We start from the raw sequence: 24,523 nt of genomic DNA on the forward strand, positions 1-24,523 counted from the left end.
GAATTTCAGAATATTTTCATGAGTTATCACCTTAAAAGTTGCTCCAAATCACCTTGTTGATTTTTTGCATCCTACTTCCCAAATAACAAAAGCAGACTTCTGCTTTCAAACATATTCTCCAAAATGTTTCAATTTACTCCACTTGTTTTAGAAAGGAACAAGCTATTACAAAACAATTCCCTGATCTAGGGATTTTAAAACCTCAAGAAAAAAGTACTTCATATATACCTTTAAATCTCAAAGGCAATAGACACACAAAGCCTTTTTATGAAGCCTAAATTTTGCATTAGATTGACTGAAATCACATTTTAAAAGATACCAGGTTCTGCAGATTAGCATAAAAGGGAATCGGTTTCTTTCTGCAAAGGATCAACTCTAAAAGACTATGGATTTAGCAGTACCCAAATGAGGTACTGCACTCACGCAAATCATACAGCTCAGCAGATTAATTGCCAACTCTCCCAAGGCATAAACAGATCTTTTGTCTGCAGGCCTGTGAAGTATTAATAACCACAGAATGCAAAAACCAGAAGTACTAACAATCCTTGCTTTCTCCGCTAACAAGGCAGGATTGGGAAAAAAGCCTGACCAGCTAAACAGTAGAATTAGGCTTTTAAAAGTGAGTGTTACACTTTTCCAAACAATACTCCCTGACAGCATTTTAACTATGGTACTGAAGTCATTGCAGCTGCCTCGGTTATAAGGCATTTCAGCCTACCAAGTCCTCCTGGGGTCTTACAGACATCTCATTGGAGTCCCGCAGCAGAGCGCACAGCACAGGGCACGCACACCTCCGACTGCAGAGGGACAGCTCACAGCATCCAGCTTTCTCAGAAGGACTTATCATCCTACTCAAAGTAAATGCTTTGTCTTTTTCCTTAAAAATAAACAGACTGCCACAATAATTGGGATGTGCACTAAAGTGTCACTGAAAATGGATGCTTTCACCACGCCTTACCAGAAGTTGCAACAAATAACAAATAATGTGAAGAAAAAAAAAAACAAACCACAAAACAAAAAACACAAAACAAAGCAAAACTACATCAAGGAAAAATATTAGAAGTTAATCAGTCCCGATTCCAATATGGTTAAAAGAAACAAAACCAATTTACACATAAATTTAGGTCTCAAAAGAATTTTAAAATAAAACAAAACTCAGAAATTCCTCAAGTTGTATTATAAGTTAGATTTAAGACTATTCTGAGATGATAAGGTTCTTCTCTGATGACCTCCAAACCTTCAGGTTTACAGAAGGAGGAACTGAGTACCTATTGACAAATGTGTGTTTAAAAAATAAAAATAAAAATTTGTGTCTATGGAGGTGAACTGTTCCTTCTACAGAATTACCATACAGCTTTACACAAGTTTGGCACAGTTAATTTAAGAATGTTTTTAGTCAACACCTCAGATTTCTGATTTGATCTACATGGAAAATGTGACAAAAACCCTCAAGACTTCATATCAAATATGACATTTGTTTGAAAAAAGAAAAAAAAGCATTACTGGAAGGTATACGTCATGTATACAGAAGAATTCCATCCCTTTGCAATTAAACTCTGAATCCAAATAGCCAATGGTTACAAATACTCCAAGGAGAGTTGCAGCACTTTTCAAAGGTAGTAGCAGCAAAGGAAAAAGCACTCCAGTAAAAATTACATCGTTTCCACATATAATTTACCAAAAAAAATTCTATGGGCAACTTAGAAGATGTACTATTGCATGTAATGTAGCACAGCAAGTGTGAATTCTTCCCATCAAAATGTGAATTTTAACCATTTTTAAGATATTATGTAGTCTTATAATACAGCATTTTAGATTAAATTTTTTTGTAAATTTCCCAAAATGTTTTGACTCATATAAGGTAGAACAAAAAGCAGTAAAAGACTTCACAGAATCAAAGCCAAACTTTTAGCTTTTCTTGCAAAAATTAAAAAGTTGTCAAGAATGAAATCTTGATTGTTATTCCTAGAAGAAAACATAGAAACGTGACTGGAAAATTGCACCATATCAGGAGTTTGGGGAATTTTTCATTTTCTAAAAAAAGAGATATGTCAGTATTCACTGGATTTATAAAACACATTAATCTGAGAAACCTGAGTGAAACACTTCGAACACACTGGTGGACGACAAGCAAGTAACCAGTCTAGTCCTTTCTGATTTCTGTAGCTTGTAACTGCTTAGAACAGACACGTGAAACTCATCTGTGTGAGCTTTTGCTTTTATTCCTCACGGGACAGGATCCGTAAAGCGTGGCCCTGGGTGTGCAGGCAGTGTGGCTAGGGAAAGAGTAAGGTCAGTACAGAGGTAATACCTTGTTTCCTTAATAGGAGCATTCCATGGCAGAAATGTGCACTGTTTCAGTGAACCCAAATTATTTTCATAGCAGAAATTTCATTTCATGTATGATTTCTAGGCAGATTTTCCATTTCTGTGAGTTTTGGCTTCCTTGCGTCCAATAAGACAAATGACTTTGTAGCATCCTTTTGCAATTTTGACCATCCACATCACGTTCATAACATCCAAGACAACGCTTGAGATAATCCAGGCGCTCTGGGCTGCAAATCCTAATCTGTGGAAAGCTTCTGTTCCAAATGAAGCAATTACATGGCTGTAATATATAGGCATGACGGCAATCCTCACCACGAAGAACACAGCTGTCATCAGCACACCATTGATGATGTTGGCCTTTGAAGATTTGGGATATCCCAGCACTTCAAAAAACCACCTGCAAAAGAAGCGTTCACAGATACCAGGCAGACTTGAAGCCATCTCATTTAAAAATTATTTTACTTCATGGTTATTTTTAATTAATGATTTATTAATTGCATCTACCCTTATAATTTCTAAATTATTGCACTGTGTCTTGGCCTAGTTGCAAACTCTTCTGCTTGGCTGCGCTTTCTCCCTGCCACTTCAGCAGTGTGCCATATCCCGTACATTGCAGAATAACACATAGAAAATCCTGATGTGAACTGTAAACCAGTTGACAACCAGTGTGCATTTCAGTGACTATTGTGTAATACACAATAATAAAAGTATCTTTTAAAATGATGAAGATAAATTTATTACTAACTATTACAATTTGTATCAATGGGCAACTAAAATCTTCTCTGTTTCTCCAAAAGCAATTCTAGAATTGTATTTGGGTATGGTAATCTAGATACAGCTCCAATTTATCGTAATTGGGATTTTCTGACTGCTGCTCTTCAGCCCAAAACAGGAACTTCAAAAGCAGAGATTGTAAATGGCTCTCAACCATGTCTCAGCTTGGAATGTTATGCAATGAAAAAGATAACTCTAAAACCTGCCTCTCTATCTACTACTGGGTCACAAGTGGTCTTTAAACAAGAATTGTAGCACATTAATTCCTTAGTAGACAGGCAGAACTTATCTATTGCCTGGCATACAGAACCTGAGGATTGAATGCTTAGAAAAGGGAATAACAAACTTCTAATTCTTTGCCACTCACACTGAAACCAGAATAAACACAAGTAAAATTTGTGCAGTGATGGCAGACAGGACCAGAGAAAAATAATTTAAATCATTATATTCATGATGGGGAAGGGAATGAAATAATCAGTTTATTTCCAATAACATTCAAGGCTAGAAGTATTTAACAACAAAAAACAACAACCCAGTTCTAGAACTGGTTTTAAAAGTAATTTTTAATTTAATTACCTAAAGATTGCAACCTAAGTAATTATTTATATACATATATACATATATACATATATACATATATATATACCAAAAAGATTTGCCAGACATCCAGCTTTAACAGAAATACTCCAGAAATTCATTAAGCATGCAACTAGGACAACTAAAATCCAGGCATTGGAGGTGACAGTCCAGCCTGGAAGCAGGATGCTTCATCACAGAACACCTACTGGGATGATGAAGAGAAAGACCTGATATGTTTGGTCAGATTTACAATCAAAGCCCGTACTTTCAGTGATACATACAATGCAGAATCAAAAAGTAATATAAAAAATGTTTTTCAAATATACTGCAATGTGCCAATATAGGTAACTGGACATCAGCATAGCAACTTCCCTCTCCCAGCAAATTTAAAAAAAAAAAAACAAACAGAAGTCTGTAAATCACAGTTACCATTACAATTTTACCCATCACAGTTCAGAATTAATTATATTATTGCTGATACTAACATTAAAATATCTAAATGCTTGGCATACAGACAACCTCCAATTAGAGATCCCTAACAACACAGACAGGAAATACACAGACAGTTCTGAGATTAGAATATCTTTCTATATTTTAATAATAGCTCTTTTGGTAATACTAAGAACGCATAAAGAAACATCATGTAAGTCATTATCATTATCTAGTACTTACTGTCTTAAGGGTCTGATTCTCTTCAAATTTAACGGGGAAAAGAAAATCATGCACTAATGAGATCCCTTAGTGCAAGGGACTTTATCTCCTGCAGTGATTTCTGCTATTCTGAGAAAGCTCTGAATGTCAGTATTCAAAGACTCACAATATCACCATAGGCACTTTTAGAGTATAACGTAAATAACTTTTAATAGACAGATGTATCACAATGCTTCCTAATGCCACAGTCTGAAAGGTAAGCATCAGTACAGGTACCCCCTTAAACCCAGGATGAATTCCTGTCCTGGTAGAAGTCAGCTGGGGGAACAGCCATTCCCTAGGACATGAACATCAATACAAAACCTAGAATATAGTATCCCCTTCTTTCTTAATGAGTTAAAAGAAGCGTTTATTTACTCTTCAGTTTCTCTGCACACACAGAGCACAGGCTACATTAGACTATGATCTCCTACTCAACTGCACTGGCATAAATGAAAGCACCCTCTGGAGAGCTCCGTTATCCCACCCACTCCTTCCGTAAGTTTGAGTTTGCCAAACTAATGTTCAAAAGGGATCTCAGCACAATCTATTTTATTCTTAAGAGCTCTGAGGAATGCTACAGTGTCATAAAATATTTCAGAGTTTACAGTCACAGTGCAGTAATGGGTAATAGCCTGTCTGCAGGAGGATTGCAGTTTCTGTTTGCCTTATCCTTTCCCTACCAGATACCTGGAAGGAAAAACAGATGCCACACATGTAGAATCGGTAAAGTAGAAATACACCCCAAAAAGCATGGGTGAGGAATAGATATCTGATACACTGAAAGATCTGATCCTACACTGCAAAACAAACAGAGGAAGAGGAGACGACTGCAGCACTGCTCTATTTCAAAGCCCCTCACCTGAGGAGAAGTCTTTCTGGGGCAAATCCCTGTCCCCACGTGGGTCATGGTGGCTATGGAATAAGGAAAAAGGCCACCCTCCCCACAGCACTGTGAAACTCCACTGACAGCTTTCCCATTCTCTGCAGTTATGCAGCATTATCATACTGCTTTTCTGATACAGCAGCAAATCCAGTAGAAACACTTAAACCAGAAGCCATGGCAGGATTTGACTCTCACTGAACTTTGCCAAAGAACCTTCTGTCCCTTTCTTCTCTAATCATGAGCGTGAAAATTAACCATTCCAGATAAATGTAGACGCTTTACTATTTTTCTAATTTTAAGTGCTGAAAATAACTTGCAGAATTATTTTTGAAAGCATATAAAGAATATACATTTATATTATTGATCTACACATGTGCAATATTGCAAAATAAACTTCAAATTATATAGGGCAATGTAATTCCATTCTAGGATTCTGATGACAATATTATCTTGCTTCTTCTCCTGGTCCATGATACAAAGAAAAAATCCATATTGAAAATGCCTTTATTATAAAAATTAAATGAATATACAAAAGGCAATAAACAATATGCTATTTGTGAACTTTTTTTGTTTGGTATTTTCATAAATTTTGGCATTTCATATGAAGTCTGGTCTAATCTAAAAAGGAACTATGGGGTGAATACGTTAATTATAGTGTTGCAGCTACAGCAGCAAAACATCTTCACAGCAAAAAAGACTTCCATATAGTAATCCTTAGTTCAATATATATAAATTCCCTTTCAGTAGACATTCAAAATCGACAAAACAACTTCCTGAGTGATAGAAATAATAATGGAGATTAGATTTTAAAAGAACTGTGGAAACATTCCCTAACCACTTACCGTTGATTGACAAAAGGAGTGGAGAACTCTGCAAGTAGACGGAAGTTTCCAAAATAAGCCAGCAGACCTTTGCTCTGGTTAGCAAAACAAAACAGACATACAAAAATCAACAATGTAGATGTGAAATTTTCATTTAAGTCTTCAAGTATACACAGAATGATACAACATCTCAAGTTCTTTATTTAAACTGATGGTGAGTTTGCCAGCTGTGGCCACCTTCCTTGCAATTCCAAAATGAGTTTTATCATAAAGGCTGCAATTTCCCTTCAGGTGTCTCTGATCAGTAGCTTCTTACTTCAAATAAATCTTTTAAAGACTTACAGTTAAGTGGTCATGGAAAGCTAGTTAGAGAAGACTTGCACAAGTAGTCATAGGTTATAATTATCATTATACTAGTGCTGTCTAAAAGAATTACAGATATTTTTGATTTCTCAATGTTTAAACAAGCCCAAACAGGAACACTGTATGCTAAAGAAAAATCTCCCCACGTTGTTCCAGGAACATTATTTGCCAAAGCAAAGATGAATTCTCAGCTTTGATTTGACAGCAGAAAAAGCATGTAAAGCCCTTTCATCCAAGAGCAGAGCTATATCCACGTAATAATAACAACTGCTTTAAAGTTCATGCTAACACTACATTTTCTGTTTACTCTAGCAACAACTAATGAATTTTCTGCATCAGGGATTAGCTTTGGTACTGGTATTTTCATTTATCTAATATTCAGCTCTAATTCACTTTCATCCATGATAATATTAGTAGATGTAATTATCTTCAACCTGAAACAGAGTATTTACTTGTCAGTGTACTTCAGCCCCTTTAAACCATTACATGGGAAATCTGACACTAATCTGGCATCTGGACACTTTTAATATTTTAAGCCTGGGATTCACACAGCAGGCAGGGAAAGAAAAGGGGTAAATAAAGTAAACTGTATTTTGTAAGATTGCTTTACTGAATGAGATTTTCAAAAGAAATTCAAGAGCATTATTCTATTCTGGACACCAATGGGATTTCTACCAAGTTACCAGGACATCCTTGAGAAATTCCAGCAACAGCAGCAAGGACTACCTTACTCTTTATCCTATGACTCAATCCTTCCCCTTTTCCCCTCATTGTATGTGCACCACAGATCTTTATAGATATATACAATTAATGGTATATTGTTTCCCCACCAAATTAACCTTAAACAAGAAGTCTCAGAGGATCACTTTGTCATAATTGATAAAAAAAAATAAATTCATAAAACAGAAAAGAAAAAAACCTACCCCAGAAAAAACACATCTATCTGACTATACTACATTCATCACAGTTAGGGATCACTGACCTGTGGCCTTGCAAATACAATCACAGAATCATTAAGATAGGAAAAGACCTTTAAGATCAAGTCCAATTGTTAACCCTGCACCGCTGTGTTCACCACTAAACCATATCCCCAACCACCACATCCACACACCTTCTGAACACTTCCACAGATGGCGATTTCATCACTTCCCTGGGCAGCCTACTCTGATGCCTGACCACCCTTTCAGTGTAGAAATTCTTCCTAATACCCAGTCTAAACCTCCCCTGGCACAACTTGAGGCTATTTCCTCGTCCTGTCACTTGTTACCTGGGAGACAGAAACAGAACATAACGACCTGAAACATTTCCTTCTCATTTTCCAACTAAATATTCAAGCTTATTCTTTTATTTGAAACCCTTTTCTATAACCATATGAAAAGCCCTTCTGTCAATGCCTCTTTACAGCAAAAACTGAGAAGAGTTTAAACTTCAGCCATTACACATTTTTGTTGAAGGAGTGTAACACTGAAAAGGCATGGGCTTACCACAAATAACAGATGAAAACATTTAGAAAGAACGATGACTGAAAGTATAATATGCTTTTCACTAACAAGTGAAAAATTTTTTCAACATTAAACAAATGAGATACATAAAAGCATTGTCTTCAATCTCATCTGCTTGTTATGTTGCTAGAAAATACAGCACTTACCAGTACAAAGGAGTAAGCATAGAGAGCTGCCAAGTGATGTATTACAAAAAATTTGTCACCAATTGCCTTCCAGTAGCAAATAATAAGCAACAGATCTACAAAAGAACAGAAATAACTATAAAGAACATTTTACTATACAACCACTGACCTCAGAATAGTTTCTGTAAGTTTTAGAGATATACCAAGATAGAGCGTCAGTACAAACTTTCTGAATCAATTATCTCTGACAAGAGCATCTTTATCCTAAAGACTTTACTTCAGTCAAAAAATTAAGCAACAGTATTCTCCCGACAATTGTGATAAATTATTACTTTCCCAAATAACTTTAGCTGAAATATTTTGGAAGAAAAAGTGGATCCTGAATCTCATCGTGACATCACACTAATCTGGAACAAGTGACCAAATAAAAAAAGGTAGGGGGTCTACAGAGGGCATAGTAAATAAACAAATACATGCAATAAATGCAGGGATCTATTATGGGGAACTTTGGAATCAAAAATGGGGAACCGTTTACCAAAATATCTTGCAAAAGACACTTGGAATGAGAAGCATATTACTTCTATTTATTCAAAATTTTCCAAGTACTGCAAAAAATGACATAGCGGACCTGAGTTAATGTTATAGGGAAAGCTTTAATAGAAATGTTCTTTCTTCTCCCATGACGGCCTGAGATTTCAGATCTTTTCTGTACTGGAACAAGCAATTTCTGGCTCTGCTTTCCCCAAATGAGAACTTTGGACTGAAATATTAGTGACCATGGTTCCAAATCAAAGACTTTACCCCTGTGTCCCTTGATCTCTTTCATATTAGCTATCCTCAGGCAGGGCTCTATATCATCTGACATAGCCATTACACTTCCTATTAATAATTAAACATTAACTATATAAGGAAGTGAGAGAGAATGAGTGGCCAGGTTGAGATCCCTGTTCAAAGGCATTAATTAATTCATAATTAAAATCTAATGCATAACTATTCAAAAATAGATACTGATTAATTTAAACATAGGAGCAAAAGTAATGCAAAAAACAGACTTAAACTAACCCACAGTTTAACAGTGTGCTGATCACCAGATTATCAATTCCACTGGGGTGAGTAATCTAATCTGAGAGATAAGCAAGTCCATGGCCCAGTCTCTGTCCAGAAACTTCAACCTAACATGAGAAGTTTTCCATGAACTGAAAGTAGCTCAAGTCACAAGTTTTTACTTAGAGAAGTTACTATTTTCCCCACATAACATAAAAGAAAGCTCCAAAGCATTTTGTACCAAAATTTCCATGACAATTTTAGTGGACAGCAAAATTAAGAACATAAAACATACGTAGGAGTAAAGACCATACCAAGAAAATAATTTAAAACTCCCCTGTTTTATACATGTTTAAATTTTGGCTTAAAGTGAGACTAAAAGATGGGCATGCGAGATCCTATGGCATCATTTGCCTCAGCTTCTGTTGAGGGCTACTAAAATTCTTCTGCCAGCATTCTGAGGTCACAGGAAGAAATGTACGATAAAAAAGCTACAAGTTGTAGACACTGTGAAGGGAGTGAAGGGCAATGCTCTAACACCTCCTCAGTTGGCCAAAGGACAAAACTGAGCTGGAGTTGGCGGTTGCATATCAAACCATCACAAAGCCACACTGCAGTATTTCCTCAGTGCTTGGGGCGATATTCCATCTTTCACATCTGCTAGCAAGATCCTGGGATTTCACCACAACCCACAACTCCATTAGCAATTAAAAAGCCACAGTAGAAATTGTATTGTACGCACATATCACATCTTCAACATAGCGGTCTAGTATAAATATATAAGTGTAGTCACTCAATATAAATATACAGATTGTGTGTGTTATATACATGTGCATAATTACCAGAAATGAGGTAGCCTGTGGTAATAGCAATATTCAGCTTCACCATTGAAGGATCACCCCTGTAAACATACCAAAAATACATAGTTACAGCCTTTTTAACAATGTAATTTGCAAAGGACATACACATATCAAACACAATGTCCATCAGGTCACCTTATTGTTGGCTCATCAGTAAGATAATACACAATTTGGTTAAGAAAGGTTCTAGTCATGAAAATTGAATCCTTTTCTACCCAGATAAAAGACATCCACTAACTACCCTAATCAGGATTAACCCCTGCCTTAATGTAGAGACTGCCCCAAGAGCCTTGCTAGAGGTTAGAACTCAAACAGAGCAAGGTACTCTGAGCTGGCTTCTCTGGAAACTGAGGATGAGAGAGAACAGCCCAGTCAGTGTCTTTTACCTTTAACTGACACTCTGTGTCTCCAATTTTGTTTTCTGCCTGTGTCAAAACTTTTCTAAGGATGACAAAAATATCTTGCTCAGTTGGTCCTTTTCATACTCATATTCATAATCAGATGGATGCTTATAGAGATAAACAGAATAGAAGCAGACATGAAAGGAATTATTTGGCAGTTCTTTAAAGCCAAGGAACCTTCGAGGAGAAATGCTTTCCAGAGAAGTTTCACACCTTTTTGGTGCCAAACAAGCAGCAGGCAAATCTCTTAGTAGCACACACACAACTTCAGTTCCTCAACAATGTTCAACAAACCCAGACTTATGATTACAGATGAAAAAAGGGAAGCATCCACACTACAGCAAGCAACATTTGTACTTTACTGTCCTCTTTCTACTTTGAGAAGTTTGGTAAGCAAATCTCTTTTCCCTTGATGTAAAGATCATAATTTATTAAGTAAGTTGTGCAACTAATCTAGCTATGTTTTGTGTAAGTATGAATTGAGTTTCAAGTGACAGATCAACCCATTCATAAAATGCAGAGTTCTCAAGACAAGCTGTGAAAGCAACCTTTGTCGTAAACCTTTCAAGAAAAAAGGAACCTAACAGTGCTTACAGCCACCTCCAGTACAAAGTCTACCCCAGCCAGAACACAGTAAAATGCTATTATTTAGCTTTAATTTCCTAATCTTATTAAAATGGAGCAGTGCAAGAGATTTCCTGTATTATTAAAATCTGTTCACTAAATTTTAAGGCTTTCTTAGTATCTGAAACTAACTGCTTCCCTCAGTGAGAGGGGAGCTTACAGAAAATAGGGCTCCCAAACCAGAATTCTGCTGTAAGATGAAATAAAAACACTATCAGGAGAGTCTGGAGCTCACTCCACCTCTTAAGGTTGGCCATAGAGGCTCTCTTGACTACAACTTGAGATAGGAACATTTTTCCATGGCTTCAAAACCTGATTTCATGAGCTACGTGGGTTGTGGGTTGAGTGCTTTTTTCGGTTTAGACATAGAGCATAGACAGATGTGTTCTCACAACTTCAGCAGAAACTCTTCGGTTACAAGCCCTCCTGTTGGAGCTCCCAGATGCAGCAGCAGCAGCCTCACAACCCAACTTCTACGTGGTCCCAACACATTTTAGCACATCAGCACCAAGACTGAGCCTTCATATTCTTCTCCAGAGAAGATGCAAAGGACTGAGGATATGAAAGTTGTTCCTTGATACTGGGAAACATGACTTAACTGGATGAGATAGGGAATGGTTCACTTCCCTTCTTTTTTCCCCAGAGAATGGTCACTTTGCAACAAACCTTCTTAAGACTTTCCAAGCCAACACTTCAACAACATATATGGCTGCACTGTCCATCACTCTCTTCCCTTCAAGTAAAGTCCATGTTAGAATCCCAAAATAATCTCAATTAATGAAAAACTTAGAGTTTAGTCTAAAATATTCTAGGTTTCCTCATCTACCTCCTTGAAGGGAAAGTGCAGTGGAGTTAATGAGCACTGATGTTGGCAGCCTAGTTTTGATGCAAGCAAGAGCCAGGAATGACAAACAGGGAGTGACTTGAATAAGCAAATGGGAAGAGCTGCCTCTTTGGTGATTGCTAGGGAGGAATGTGTGGCAAATGAATTACACGTGAACATGCACAGCAGAACAAACAAAAGTACACAACTAACTTTCTTCAAAGTTCTTTGCAGATACAGTCATATAAAAGGCTAATCAAGCATCGGACTTTGAAAACTGTAATGACTATAAAATGAACAGTCACAGGATAGAGTCTACAACTTAATTCACTTATTTCACTTATTTACATCTTCTCTCTCTCCTTATCTGATCTCTACCACCTCCACATTTTCTACCATGTGATTCTCACCACCACAAAAACAATTTCTACATAGTCTGTGTTAGCTAGTCTGTAGTACATACAGAAAAAAAGGAAAAGCATGAGGAAAAGTCCCAGACCATCAAAAAAATGGATATATACACAACAGTGATGTTTCCCTGTAACTTACCAATGCTCCAGTCTCTGTTACGAGCTACCCTATCTATTTTCAGTAATACCACAATTCTCTCTCCATTGAGCCCAAACCCTTAGCAGGAGTTCTGATCTGTTCCAAGACATATGGGTATCACTATCACCACGTATTTCAGCTTTGCATGAACCCAGAAGTTAGGCTGGCATATGCAGAGGCTCAGAGCTGGTGATTTTTCATTATAGATAATATATATCAAAACCTTCCCAGTAGTCAAAAATCTGAGCATTTTCAGACGACCTGGGCTAGATCTGTGCAATCAATCTGCACGAAGGATTCCTGGACATTCACTCACAAACTACTGAAACTAGATTCACAAATATTTCTTGTATTATTAATAAGAAATTCCTACAGAAATACTTATGCATCCTTCATGTCTGTAAATGACCAAGTCCCACAGCTTATAAGGGCATTACATGCCCAGACTGAGCAGCCTTGTAAAAGTCCATCTGGCATTTCCCATAGAATTTGGTTTTTATCTCTTCAGTCTTACTAAGGTTTCATAAGCAACATTAAGTTTTCGATATATATTACAAAATATGTATTTACATACAACAAAAAATTTCTGAAACTTACTAAGAAAAAAATGGTTTGATTTCTATTTAATTTGAATTTTTCTTGGAATTGCTCCTGAAAATTTAGTAAATGTAAAGATCCTATTTATTTTTCATCACTGAGAGGTTTTATTTCTGCCATTCATGACTTCTTTTGTACTGTTTAGAACAATATCTACTCAGATAAACCAGGATAAAAGCCTCTATCTGATAAAGCCTACAACACTCACCAAGAGAGTCATAATAACGTGCTGCTTTTAACATGGTTAACAGATCTCATAAGATATTCAGACTGTATTTGATCTCTCTAAAGATATCAGGATGCAACCAAAAAAAACAGCCAACCTAATTATATATCACTACATACAGAAGAGGCCAATGTTGCCTAAATATGCGTTATGCCTCAGTGTTACATTTATTAAAGTCACAGAACAGGTCCATGGCAGAATGCCTCAAGAACCCAATCCTGTCTAGTCCATGCTATATTGTCATTAACTTACGATAATGTACGAGAGGAACAAACATCAGACCCTGTATTTAGGTGAGTTTAAACTGACTCCCAGTGTGGTCCTTTGACAAGGTGAAATGCAACAGTCTATGACAGAAACATGAAATGAAACTTAAAGTAATTAGTTATTCTTCAGGAAAAATATGGTCTCCTCCGTCTATAGGAAAAGAGTTCCAGAGGGTAATGAGTGAAGTGTCAAAACACCAGTACCAATCTATAATTAACTCAAATAAAATAAGCCATATTGTTTCGCCTCCCTCAAAGAAGTGTGAAATAAAACAATACAATTAAAAAATCAAGAAAATATAAGCTCACTGTAGAATATTTTGTTAAGTAGACAAAATATTAGAAGCCCATTTATTAAATATTCCTATTGCTTGGGTAGCATTTAGCCCTTGAAACTTTCATATGTTTGTTAAAATGATTGAAGGAGCTTTATGGGAGGCAGAAAAATAAACATCTTCATTTATCAATTTAGACATATATATTTTAGACATATAATAGGCCACTCTAACTTTGACAGAGACATACACTCTCCAGATCTGCAACAGCTTTTCAATTTCACTTTAAAATTATTAAAGAGATAGTTGCGGTCATGCTTAGTTACAGTTTAGTCTTTAGTAATTTATTATGCTATTCCAAATCAATTGCTTGTATTTTATCTATTCCACTTCACAGAAACACACTGAACTAAGACATTATTACTGACAAAATAATTATCAAATTTTCAAATAGTACAGACATAAAAATCAACCCATCACAACTGCATATTTTAAACGGAAATGAAATAATTATTTCAGTAATTAATACACTGCAGGATTTTTTTTTCTTCTCAATTATGTTATTTTATCATGTAAACACAGCATCTATGGTAACGTGCCTTACCAGATACGGTCAGCATTAACAGCGTCATCATACAACAAAATATATAGGCAAAACCCTCCAACCACCAAGGCGTGGAATGTGGACACTGTCCTGAAAAAGAGATCACAGTCACAATGAGCTACTGCTGTTCACAACTTCTTATACTGTGCTTAAGGTAGGATGTTTCCAAAGACATTCTGCAATGTATCCAGATACTTCTGCGGAAGACAATCATCTGCTCTATACGCCTTATGCTATATCCAGCCACTTATCCACTGACAGGTGGGAAAAAAACAGTCAAAAAGAAAGAATCTATTAGATTGAAGTGGGATTTGCGATACTAGATAGAAAGCAGACTCTTAAAAGTAACAGAAATCTAAATTTTCCTCCAATTATTCCATATATTAATGAATCCTTAAAGACAATATGACATTTAGTTCTCTAACAAATACTTTCTGGATTGTCCCATTTGCCGGAAAATTTGTATGCATTTCATATTCGGATTGGCCCACCCTGCAGCAGCAGGTTTCTCCTTTCAGGCACCAAATTAATAGATGACCCATAACAAGTCTGCCAAGTTCAGGTTTGGAAAGTGGCATTAAATGAAAAATCTCAGACAGAAAAATCTGTCTCAGACAGAACTTCTACTGCATTTGAAGTAGATTCTGGTTTTCACAGAGAAAACTTGTATAACAAAATGTTGTAGCTGAGTACCTGAGGTATTATAGCTACAGGTTCATATGAACTAGCAGCCTGCAGCTTTATTTTATACTTCTCTCGTTCTGTATCAGATTTGCCTTGTCCTTGCTTCACGACTCAACACTTTTTTTTCCCAAAGACAATAGTCTCCAGTATACAGGCTGCATGCACACTGCAGATAAACTCTGCATGTTAACAAGTACTTAAAGAGAAATACCTATTTACAGAGGCCCCAGCAGGGTTTCTGCCAGCACACAGGCCAGGACCACTCCTGCCTTTTGAGTCCACATATATTGTTGGAAGACAGAACAATGCAATGGGCATGGGGCCAAACTGTGTAACTTTTCTGCTCTAGCCATGGGTATAACACTGCTATAAAGTGCATCTAATATTGTGTAGCTACTGTCTGCTTTCCCACTTTTCAAGTGTGACTAGGAATACAGAAAAATTATGTGACAAAACATCTGTACTGAATCATGGATACTGTTAGAAAGACGAGAACTAGGTTCAGTGCTGTGTGATTGGAAACACCTTCACACCATATTCACAGCATTAACTGTGACAATATGCACACAAATGTACAAATGCTGTTAGTTACTAGACTAGTCTTTGTACATATTGAATACATGTATTTGGAGGTCACTAATATTTTAAATGTCCTTAAGGCACTCTCAGGAGTCTAAACTCTTACTATTCAAGATTTGAAGAAAACATCTTCCTTCCTGTGGAAGACTTTGCAAAGAGTAGGTTATAATCCCTATTCTGTTTCTAGAAATTATATTGTTGCCTACTGGCAATAGAAAATTCTGTAACTTTTCATAAAAGAAGGCTCTATTTACAATTTGTTTAAAGAGTGTCACTGTGCTATTTTCAGCAGCTTTTTCAATAGTGTTCCAGAAAATTAATGGAGATAAATATAATATGAATAGTCAAGTGTAAGAGAAGCTAGATGAGAACAATTAATAGCCATTATAGCATAGGCTACACTTTGCCTCAACCCCTTTTTTTTAACAAAGGAAGAAAATTTAACTATTGGAATTTTAATGACAATTAATAGTTTAATTAGAAGATCTACTCTTACAACACAGAATTAACAAAGATAGGAACTTTGCTTCCTTTTTTAAAACAAAGTAAGGCATGCAGTGTTTGAGAAATACCTGGAATTTTTGAACTTGAGGAGAGGATAATGCTGCAAGAAGGAAAATTTGTCCTAGAATATACTCACGAGTTTACAGTTGCATTTGTCTCTGGAGTGGCTGTTTATCCAAACCTAAGTGTTCACAATACAAGCTAGACACAAGCATAGCACTTGAAGGGGGAGAAATAAAATTTAAAAAAAAAGCAGCAGAAGCAGATTTCCTCCTTAACTCTGGACTTTGAAGTTTTTCCATAAAAGACAGGACAGAAGAAGGGAAATAGTACAACACTGCACTTTAATATGGAATCTAGGTCAAGCTATCAAGCTCTGTACATTTCCTTGAAATTACTGTCAAAGCTTGCATCCTTTAACTCCTCATTAAACTGCAAACAAAAAAGTTGCAACTCAGCAGTGCATACTTGTTCCTTCATTTATACTTTTTTTTTCTTCACAACTACTTAATAGCAGTACAAACATGTATTATAGGAGAGGTGACAGGAATTTATGCACAACAACTTGAAGAGTACATCTGTGTCAAAATATAGTTTATAACTCATTTTGAGCACCAGCATACTTAAGACGCCAGAACCACTTACTTTATTGGTTCTTAATTCTTGGAAGGTCAGAATAAACAGATTGACAGTATGGAAGGAGCTGCAGCTCAAATACTTAAATACAAAGCCCTCCAAACTGTAACAATATATTTTCAGTGCTACAGCTCATTTCAGACAGATGCACTCCTCCAGACCCAGCTGAGCTGATAAAAATGCGTAACCATCCTCTGTGCCAGTTTCCTTCACGACTGCCAACAGAATCATTTGTGTGTGCCCTCCCTACACCAGTTCAATACAGGACAAAATAACAACTACCCACTTTTAAATAATTTAAGTTAACCAAACTCATTTTATTGAGAGATAGTAACTTTACCTGCAGAGCTATCTGCAGAATAAATATATATCCATCTACCCTCTCTGAACTTATAAGATGTTCCTTGAGGTGTCTCTTAATTTTGGTGAAATACAGGAGTTATGAGGCAGTTTGACAAAACACTGTGTTTGGTTAGCAGAGCTGAAGTAGCACAAGCACAGTTAGCCTTTCTTTTCCTTCATGCCCTCCTCAGGTATAACATCAACAAGTTGTTGATGAACGATGTTTCACGCCGTCTAACTCCTGAAACTGAGGAAGCTCCGGATCACAACTCATCTCTGTGCCAACATCTACATCCTGCTTTCAGCCTCAAGAAAAAATGCAGAAAGAAGTAGAAGAGGACATAGCCTGGGAGGCTGTATCAACTCGAGCAGTTAAACATCTTACTACAAAGTAGCCCAGAGATTATGGAGCAGCTTATTTCCAGCACACTTCTTATGAGAGAAACAATTCATATGTTATTATGCAAAGCACTGCACCAGCACAGCGCTACCAGGCATGGGGTAAGTCCTCCCAAAGTTTATTATGCAATTCAAGGGCCACTTGATGTGGCTTAGAGACAGAAGTTCAGCTCCAAATGCCAACAGTTTAGTTTCCCTGTCTGCCTCTACTATCAACTGTAACAGAGAGATAAACCTAAGCTGCACTGATATTATGAACTGCCATCCTACAAAGTTTTTCTGAAAATAGGTAATTATTCAAAGATAGAACTGAAATTAAGATGTTGCCTTTAAGAACAATGCAAGCGGACATTTGCCAAATGGAAGGGCAAGACTATTTGAGTTGCTAATGCTGCTTACAACAATAGAAACAACTTTAAAAGTATCCACCTGATACCACCTCTAAATATCACTGAGGAGGAACAATGATGCAGCTAATGCATTTTGAGTGCAGTGATAGCCATACAGTACATATTTTTGAGCTTCAAATTTGATAAACGTCTGAAAAAATATTTTAAAGTTGCAATAGGCTACTCAAACAAAGTTGTACTGTACCAATTAATTTGAACTGGAGAACCTTGTGTACTACATAGACCCTCTCAGAGTAGAATATTGCAAATAAAACCTCACTGATCATCCCATCCACAATTAGTACCCTAGACTTCCTTTATGGCTTAAGAGAGAGCAAAGTGCCCAGGAAAGAATCACAGGGCTGAACAAGTTTCTAACAGTTCAAGGAAACAAGTGTAATGCAGGTGAGTCCATCCCAGTGGTGGAAAGCAGAAACACAAAAGGAGTGAGGAAGGTTTTCACGTTGAGTTGCCACAACTCTTTCCTGAATGTACACCCTGTGTCTGCCATAGCTTCCTCTTATTGAAGTCTCCTTTCCTACCAACACACAGATGTACCCGTCAAACCTGACTCTCTTAAATACTATACCAAAACTTCATTAAATTTCTTGGAAAACCACGACTTACATAAAACAGTTTGTAGTGTAGTAGCACCAGGAAACAGACAGCAAACTGCTCTGCACCCAAAAGATAACCATAGATACACTAGCACGTAGATCATGCAATAAACTGCAATAGTTTTGATTATCATATAAGTTTGGAATAGAATTTCATATCTCTTCTCTTTACTAGAGTCACTTCACTAGAGTGTCACTTCAGCATATTACCTCTCACCAGACACTGCTTTTTTTTTTACTGACTTTGGCATCACTGTTTAACAAAGTGTTTAATGCACAAGTGTTTGTAATGCTCTGTGTTCATGAAGCAGGCTCAACATTTCATATGTATAAAGTGCTTGAAGCCAGCCCTCTGATCTTTACACATGTTTAACTAATAATTAACTAATAAGGTTTTCTGCAGTCTTATATATATACACATAGCTTGTTCAGGTGTTGATGATTTCAGGTAGGTTACTGGCTGTAGTTGTTTTGAACATCCTACCTTGAATTCCATTCAATCTTCCTTTTTTGGCTGAGATTTTTAAAACCAGGTGTTATTCGTGTTGACACCCAGGAACTTACAACATGGAACAGGAGCTGAAATATAGTAAAACTGGCAACAGCAATGCCAATAGTCAGGTTGCTGAAGGAAGCCATTGTTCTTCAGCCTGTGAAGAGAAGCAGAAGGTAATTTCAGTCCATTCTCCATTTAACTACTTTAAGCAGACACAGAAAGTGTTTTTTGGCAGATAACTTACAACAGAAATATTATTCACTAAAAGTTTCAACCGGTTCAGTAAAGCCTTAATAGTATAAAATTATGCCCAAAGTTTTATATCTAGAAGTCGCATTTGGTTTTGTTTTTAACATTTGCACACTACATACATTTTTGTGACCCAAAGTTGCATGTATTTTATCTTTACAGAAAGGGCAGGGAGGATCAATGACCAGTGCAACTGCCATCTCTAAAGCCTCCACTCCTGTCTCAGGAAGCTCCAGAGTTAAAACTCATCTCTTTCTTACCAGATTGACTGCTGCCAATGGGATTCTAAAACACAACAATGAAATCAGATCAGCATAGTAGAGAGGTTTTTGGGTCAGCCTTGAGAAGCAATAGCCTCACTGCAGCTTTCTGGTTGTGTGCTTTACAGACACAATAGTTCTCAATTTGCACTGTGTTCACACTTGAGGGCTTGTCTGTATTTGAGATCTTTTCTTCATCACTTAAGTCGAAACTTCACACAATTTCACTGCATACTGAAAAGCTTCCTATCATCAGAGCTAGTGGACTTCTCAGTTGCTGGATTGTTAGCTGTTTCATGAGGTCTAAATAAATTCCAAACATAAGTCTCCCAATGCTTCAGTCATTTCCCCTGAGTTGCCAGTATTTGCAAGACAAAATCGTATTTTCCCAGAAGCCACAAACTTCTGACATACATCTCCAATTTGATGGTTGTGTGTTTTATACTCCAAGACTGGCAGAGGTTACAAACTCATAAAACATCAAGTTACATAAAGTCGAACAGAGAAGGAAAAAAAATAAGGCAGAAGTCTTGCTTTAAAATATTTAAATAATGATTTTAGTATCTATTCAAATAACTGCTCTCACTTTGATTTTACTTACGAAAATATATAAAAATAAAATTAAGGCTTATACAATAGCATAATTTAATGTTACTACAGCAACTGAATGGTCAGTAAAAATGATAAAATTATATAATACACTTATGCCCACCTTTATTTCACATGCTTTATGGTATGAGTGAACATGCCTTAGATTTTTGAAACTGTTATCTGCATTGCAGGTGGTAAGAAACTTCAACAGGAAAAAGAAAGAGAAGTCCACCCGTGAAAATAATAACTTTTTTAAAAATTAAGTACAATATTCTCACTTTGCAAGGTAAATGGTGAGTATATTGAAACAGGTAGATCAAGAAAAAAAATACTTGTGTCTTCAAAGATTTAGAAGCAGAAGGTTCGATGACCTCAAACTTTTTCCCCCCCATCTCCTTCTTTCCTATTTATTCTTCCCAGAATTGAAGAGAAAAAACATCCTCTGACTGGTACCCATGGAACTACAGCTATATAAACAGAATGCAGGACAAATAAGTAGATTTGCTAAGTTAAACCTGCACCCATATCATACAGATTTCATGTGTTTACTTCAGATCAGCTTTAATCCTGTCCTGGGGACTCCACAGTTCTTAGAACATATTTGATGTGCTCCTTGGGCCTATCTAGGGCTTGCATGTGCTCTGGGACAGCTAATCAACACAAAATGCTGCAATGCATTGCATCAAACTAGTTGATTCCAATTGTTTTCTGATTACCTTTTCTAGTTCAGCAGCATACTAATCCTGCATAGTTTTTAATGTTACTCTATTAAAACTTCCAATTTCAATTACTATCCTGATATTCAGTATTCTCGATTCTCCCTGTACTTGTCCATCTGCCTCCACTGACCAAGAAGATGCAAAACACAAATAAAACTTTATCCAGTTTTTACGCAGTTTTAAGTACTTGAGCCAATGGGTGTTAAGCTTGATTTTCTAAAACTTTACCAATTGAAGGAACAATCTTCCATTTTAAACCCACTGAGAAGCACTCTATGTTACAGATTCTAATCCCAGGGCCAAAAACTTTGTTATTACGTCATCTGATTTGTAGTAACCAAATCTCTCTTGGACTATGTAAGGGGGAAAAAAATAATCAGTTGATTTAATTCCTAAAGTGAAGGAAGCCAAAATCCAGGTTAAGGACAATTCTCTTCAGAAAAACAGCAAAATCACTGAACATCAATCACAGCTACCTTATCCTTTTAACTAAAATAAAGCAATTCCATGATGCTACAAATTTTATTCACCTGCAACGACTAAACTAGTACCTCTGAGTTTCAAAGACACTGACATAATCTCTTGGACAAGAGAAAGCCATGTTTTGTTTTGCTTCCTTAGAACCAGAAGATTTTATTATGTAAATAATATTTCAGTGTTTGACAGGTGTTCATTTTAGTAGAAATTATGGAATTAAACAAAAAAACCTTCCAACCAATCCTTGCAAGAAATGCATTAGAAGACTAATCTTTCTCCTAAGAAACTTGTACAGGGCCCTTATTTTAAGAAAAGGGACTTCCACTGTAAGTGCTTGATCTGACTTTCAGAAGTTTCAGCAGCAAATACAAAACAATGCCCACAAAGGAGAAAGTATGATAGCTTAGAGAAGAAGAAAAGAGAGGTAGAGAAGAAACTATAGTCAATCAGCCTCTGTGACTGGTCTTATAGATACTCAAGTTTTGCAAGCCTGATTTCATACAAGCTTATCAAGATGCTGTTTAAGTAAATGAACTACCAAGTCCAGGAATAATTGCGTGTTTTACTTCAGCAAATTAACAGTGTTGTATTTTAATTCAATTCAAGGACCAGGTGTAAACAGTGTTTTATGTGAGATCAAAAAAAAAAAACAGTTCAGCTATAACCATTTTTTCATATCTCTTAGTCATTTTCAACTATATGCTGTTTAACATGAAAATTAACTGTTGTTTAGCAGACTGTCTTTTAATTTACAAGAAAAACATTCATGTTGTCAAACAAAAGGTTATGACTTAAAAGAAACATAACAAGCTTCTGATTACATACAATTTCTTTGCCCTGAGGACAGTGACCAAAATTAGCAAGTCAGAGGCAGCTTCAACTACATTGTGCTTTTTTCCCCTCAAGTATCTTCTTATAGATGTCCAGCAAAGTCTGATCAAGTTACAGAACTCAGTGGATTATACAGGAGCAGACACTTTATCACCCAAACTGCATAGTCATTGATTACCATTCAGTCAGCTGATATGGGTTTTGAGCTAGTGGAAGGCTGGGTGGGGAGGGAGGTTTAGTGTAACTACTTTGTAATTCAGGAAAAAAAGTACTATATCCAGGTTGGTTCTTCACAACTAGTTTTTTAGGAGTAGTATTTCCCTGGCTTAGCCAAAATTACTGTCTTAGCCATTCAGTTAGACAATAATTACACACGGTTAGAACTTCACTCTTGCAGCTTTTCAGTGAAGTCTTCAGGTAAATAAACACTACCAAACACTTGAAAGTAACAATTTTCAGCAAGGTATTGCTTACATATGTCTAGCGTGATTTCAAATTACTCTATTGAACCATTAACTTCAAAAAAGTTAATAACACAACTTTTCCATCATACTCAGTAAGAGCTAAAAATGTTGGGTTTCATCTGCTATTAACATGCAGTGGTTTTCCTGAAATTCTGTTTCTACATGAAATTTAGAAGAAAAAGCACAACAATATTAAGACTCCTCATTCATTCACCGCCAACACGAAAACATTAGGAACTTCTGACAGAAACAAGTCTGCACTTACTGGAAGAGAATAAAGGAGCAGAAGAGTTACCAAGCATTGTACCATCAAAGGCATTCAACATTTATGCTTCCCTCATCTTACTGTTTCCACATCAATTTTTCACATCATAAAAATAAGAAATGCAATAGTATAGCCACAAGACATGGTAAGAAGGTGCAGATGAAGGTTTAAGGCCCACAGCCCTTACTTTCTTCAAGACTGGATTTCAAGATGAATTGGATCAATTTCCAAACAAGATTACAACCTAAAGCTGCTAGTGATACCAAGACATCCCATTCAGTCCTATGCTCTCCTGATCCGCTTAAAACTGAAAGCCAAATCCCATAGTTGTAAAATTTGTCACACCAATCTGCAGCAAGCAACGTCGGACTGTTTGCACATTTTATAATAAGCCCAGTAATAAAACATCTGCAGTGCTGGAGCTCTGCTGTGCTGTTGGCTCCAAAGGATAGTTTCTATTGCTCCAGCTAGATTAGATGTACTGGGTTTGATATCTTAGCTCAGTAAGCAGCATTAAGGAGAAACACGACAAAATTCAAGCTACTCACAGCTTAAGCCATTCCCTTTTCTATTTAAGGCTATTCACCCCCCAAACTCCACTCTGCTTTCCCCTCTTAGAACACCAGAGCCACCGGCAGATTAGGCACACTTTCTATAAAGGCTGAGGTGTCCGCCGCGATACCATTTACCAAATTTCCTCAAACCCTCCAAGGAGCCGGGAGCCGCGAAGCTACAGCGAGGGACCCCCCCCCCCCCCCCCGGCCGACCCCGCGGGGCCGGGGCGCTGCCCCTGTGCCGGGCGTTACCTCGCCTTCCCCGGGCGCCGTTCGCCCCGGCAGCCCCGCACGGCTCGGGCGGGCAGCGCTCGCTCACCCGCCGCGCTCGCTCCGCCCGCGTCCGCACCCGCTGCCGGGCGGCGGGACGACCGCGACAGCCGCGGTGCCGAGCGCTGTCAGCGCGCCCAGTGCCGCCGGCTGCGGCTTGCGGCCCTCGGCCCCCGGGGGCGGACCAGCGCGGTCGGAGGGAGGGAGGGAAGGGGCCGCTCCGCGCAGCCCCGCGGGGCGGGGGAAAAGAGACCGCACCGCCCCCGCACCGCCCCGCCCCGCCCGCCCCGGCCCCTCAGCGCCCACCGCCCGCCCCTCCTCGCCCGCAGCACCTGGGAGCGGGGCTACGGGGGCTGCGGCGCTTCCTCCATCGGGGACGGGACAGCGTTTCCCGGGCGCAGGATGCTCCGGCTGGGATCGGGTTACGGCAGCCGGAGCCTTAAAGGGCCCGAGCCGCCGCCGCCACCTGCCGCCGGATCCGCTCGCCGCCTCTGGGGGGACGCGGCTTGCCCAGCGCCTGCCGCCCGTCCCCTCCGCGCTGCGGCCCCGCGGGCCGGGCCGAGGGCTCCATAACCGCGGGAACAGCGCGGGACTGCCCTGCCGCTCCTCAGCGCGGCCCGGCGGTGCCAGCGCTCGGCGGAGCTCCGCCAGCCCCCTCGGGCTGCCACGGGGGCTCACGGGACCCCAAAACTCCGCTACATGGACATGGCTCAGAACGGCGTAGGCGCTGGGAGGGCAAAAGCGCCAGGAAAGCAGAGCATCTCACCTTCCAACAACATTTTGGTCACTATGCCCCATTGTCTGAAATATATCACGGGAAAAGTGCTGATGTGACCGTTCGTGCGCTAGGAATCTATTTG

The 24,523-nt window shown here is 38.2% G+C and overlaps 1 protein-coding gene across 4 annotated transcripts in view; it reads right to left on the minus strand.

The window, feature by feature from the left end:
* Positions 1-2,202: 2,202 nt before the first annotated feature.
* TMEM56 (transmembrane protein 56) overlaps positions 2,203-24,523 on the minus strand; it is a 36,255-nt gene continuing 13,934 nt past the window's right edge. Inside the window, exons 1-7 of one of the 4 annotated variants that reach the window (XM_027879941.1) lie at positions 23,996-24,127; positions 18,972-19,137; positions 14,338-14,427; positions 9,955-10,013; positions 8,090-8,184; positions 6,100-6,173; positions 2,203-2,725 (exon numbers count right to left, since the gene is read on the minus strand). In XM_027879941.1, coding sequence (XP_027735742.1) covers positions 2,410-2,725; positions 6,100-6,173; positions 8,090-8,184; positions 9,955-10,013; positions 14,338-14,427; positions 18,972-19,126 — 789 coding nt within the window. In that variant the 5' untranslated portion in view covers positions 19,127-19,137; positions 23,996-24,127 and the 3' untranslated portion in view covers positions 2,203-2,409. Of the gene's footprint in view, positions 2,726-6,099; positions 6,174-8,089; positions 8,185-9,954; positions 10,014-14,337; positions 14,428-18,971; positions 19,138-23,488; positions 23,592-23,645; positions 23,736-23,995; positions 24,128-24,523 lie in introns of those variants that run through there. The other 3 variants (XM_027879940.1, XM_027879939.1, XM_027879942.1) reach the window with 3 other exon arrangements.

Source organism: Empidonax traillii, unplaced genomic scaffold (assembly GCF_003031625.1).
Source record: "Empidonax traillii isolate 1590-97213 ecotype Southwest subspecies unplaced genomic scaffold, ASM303162v1 scaffold62:size2133460, whole genome shotgun sequence".
NCBI lineage: Eukaryota > Metazoa > Chordata > Aves > Passeriformes > Tyrannidae > Empidonax > Empidonax traillii.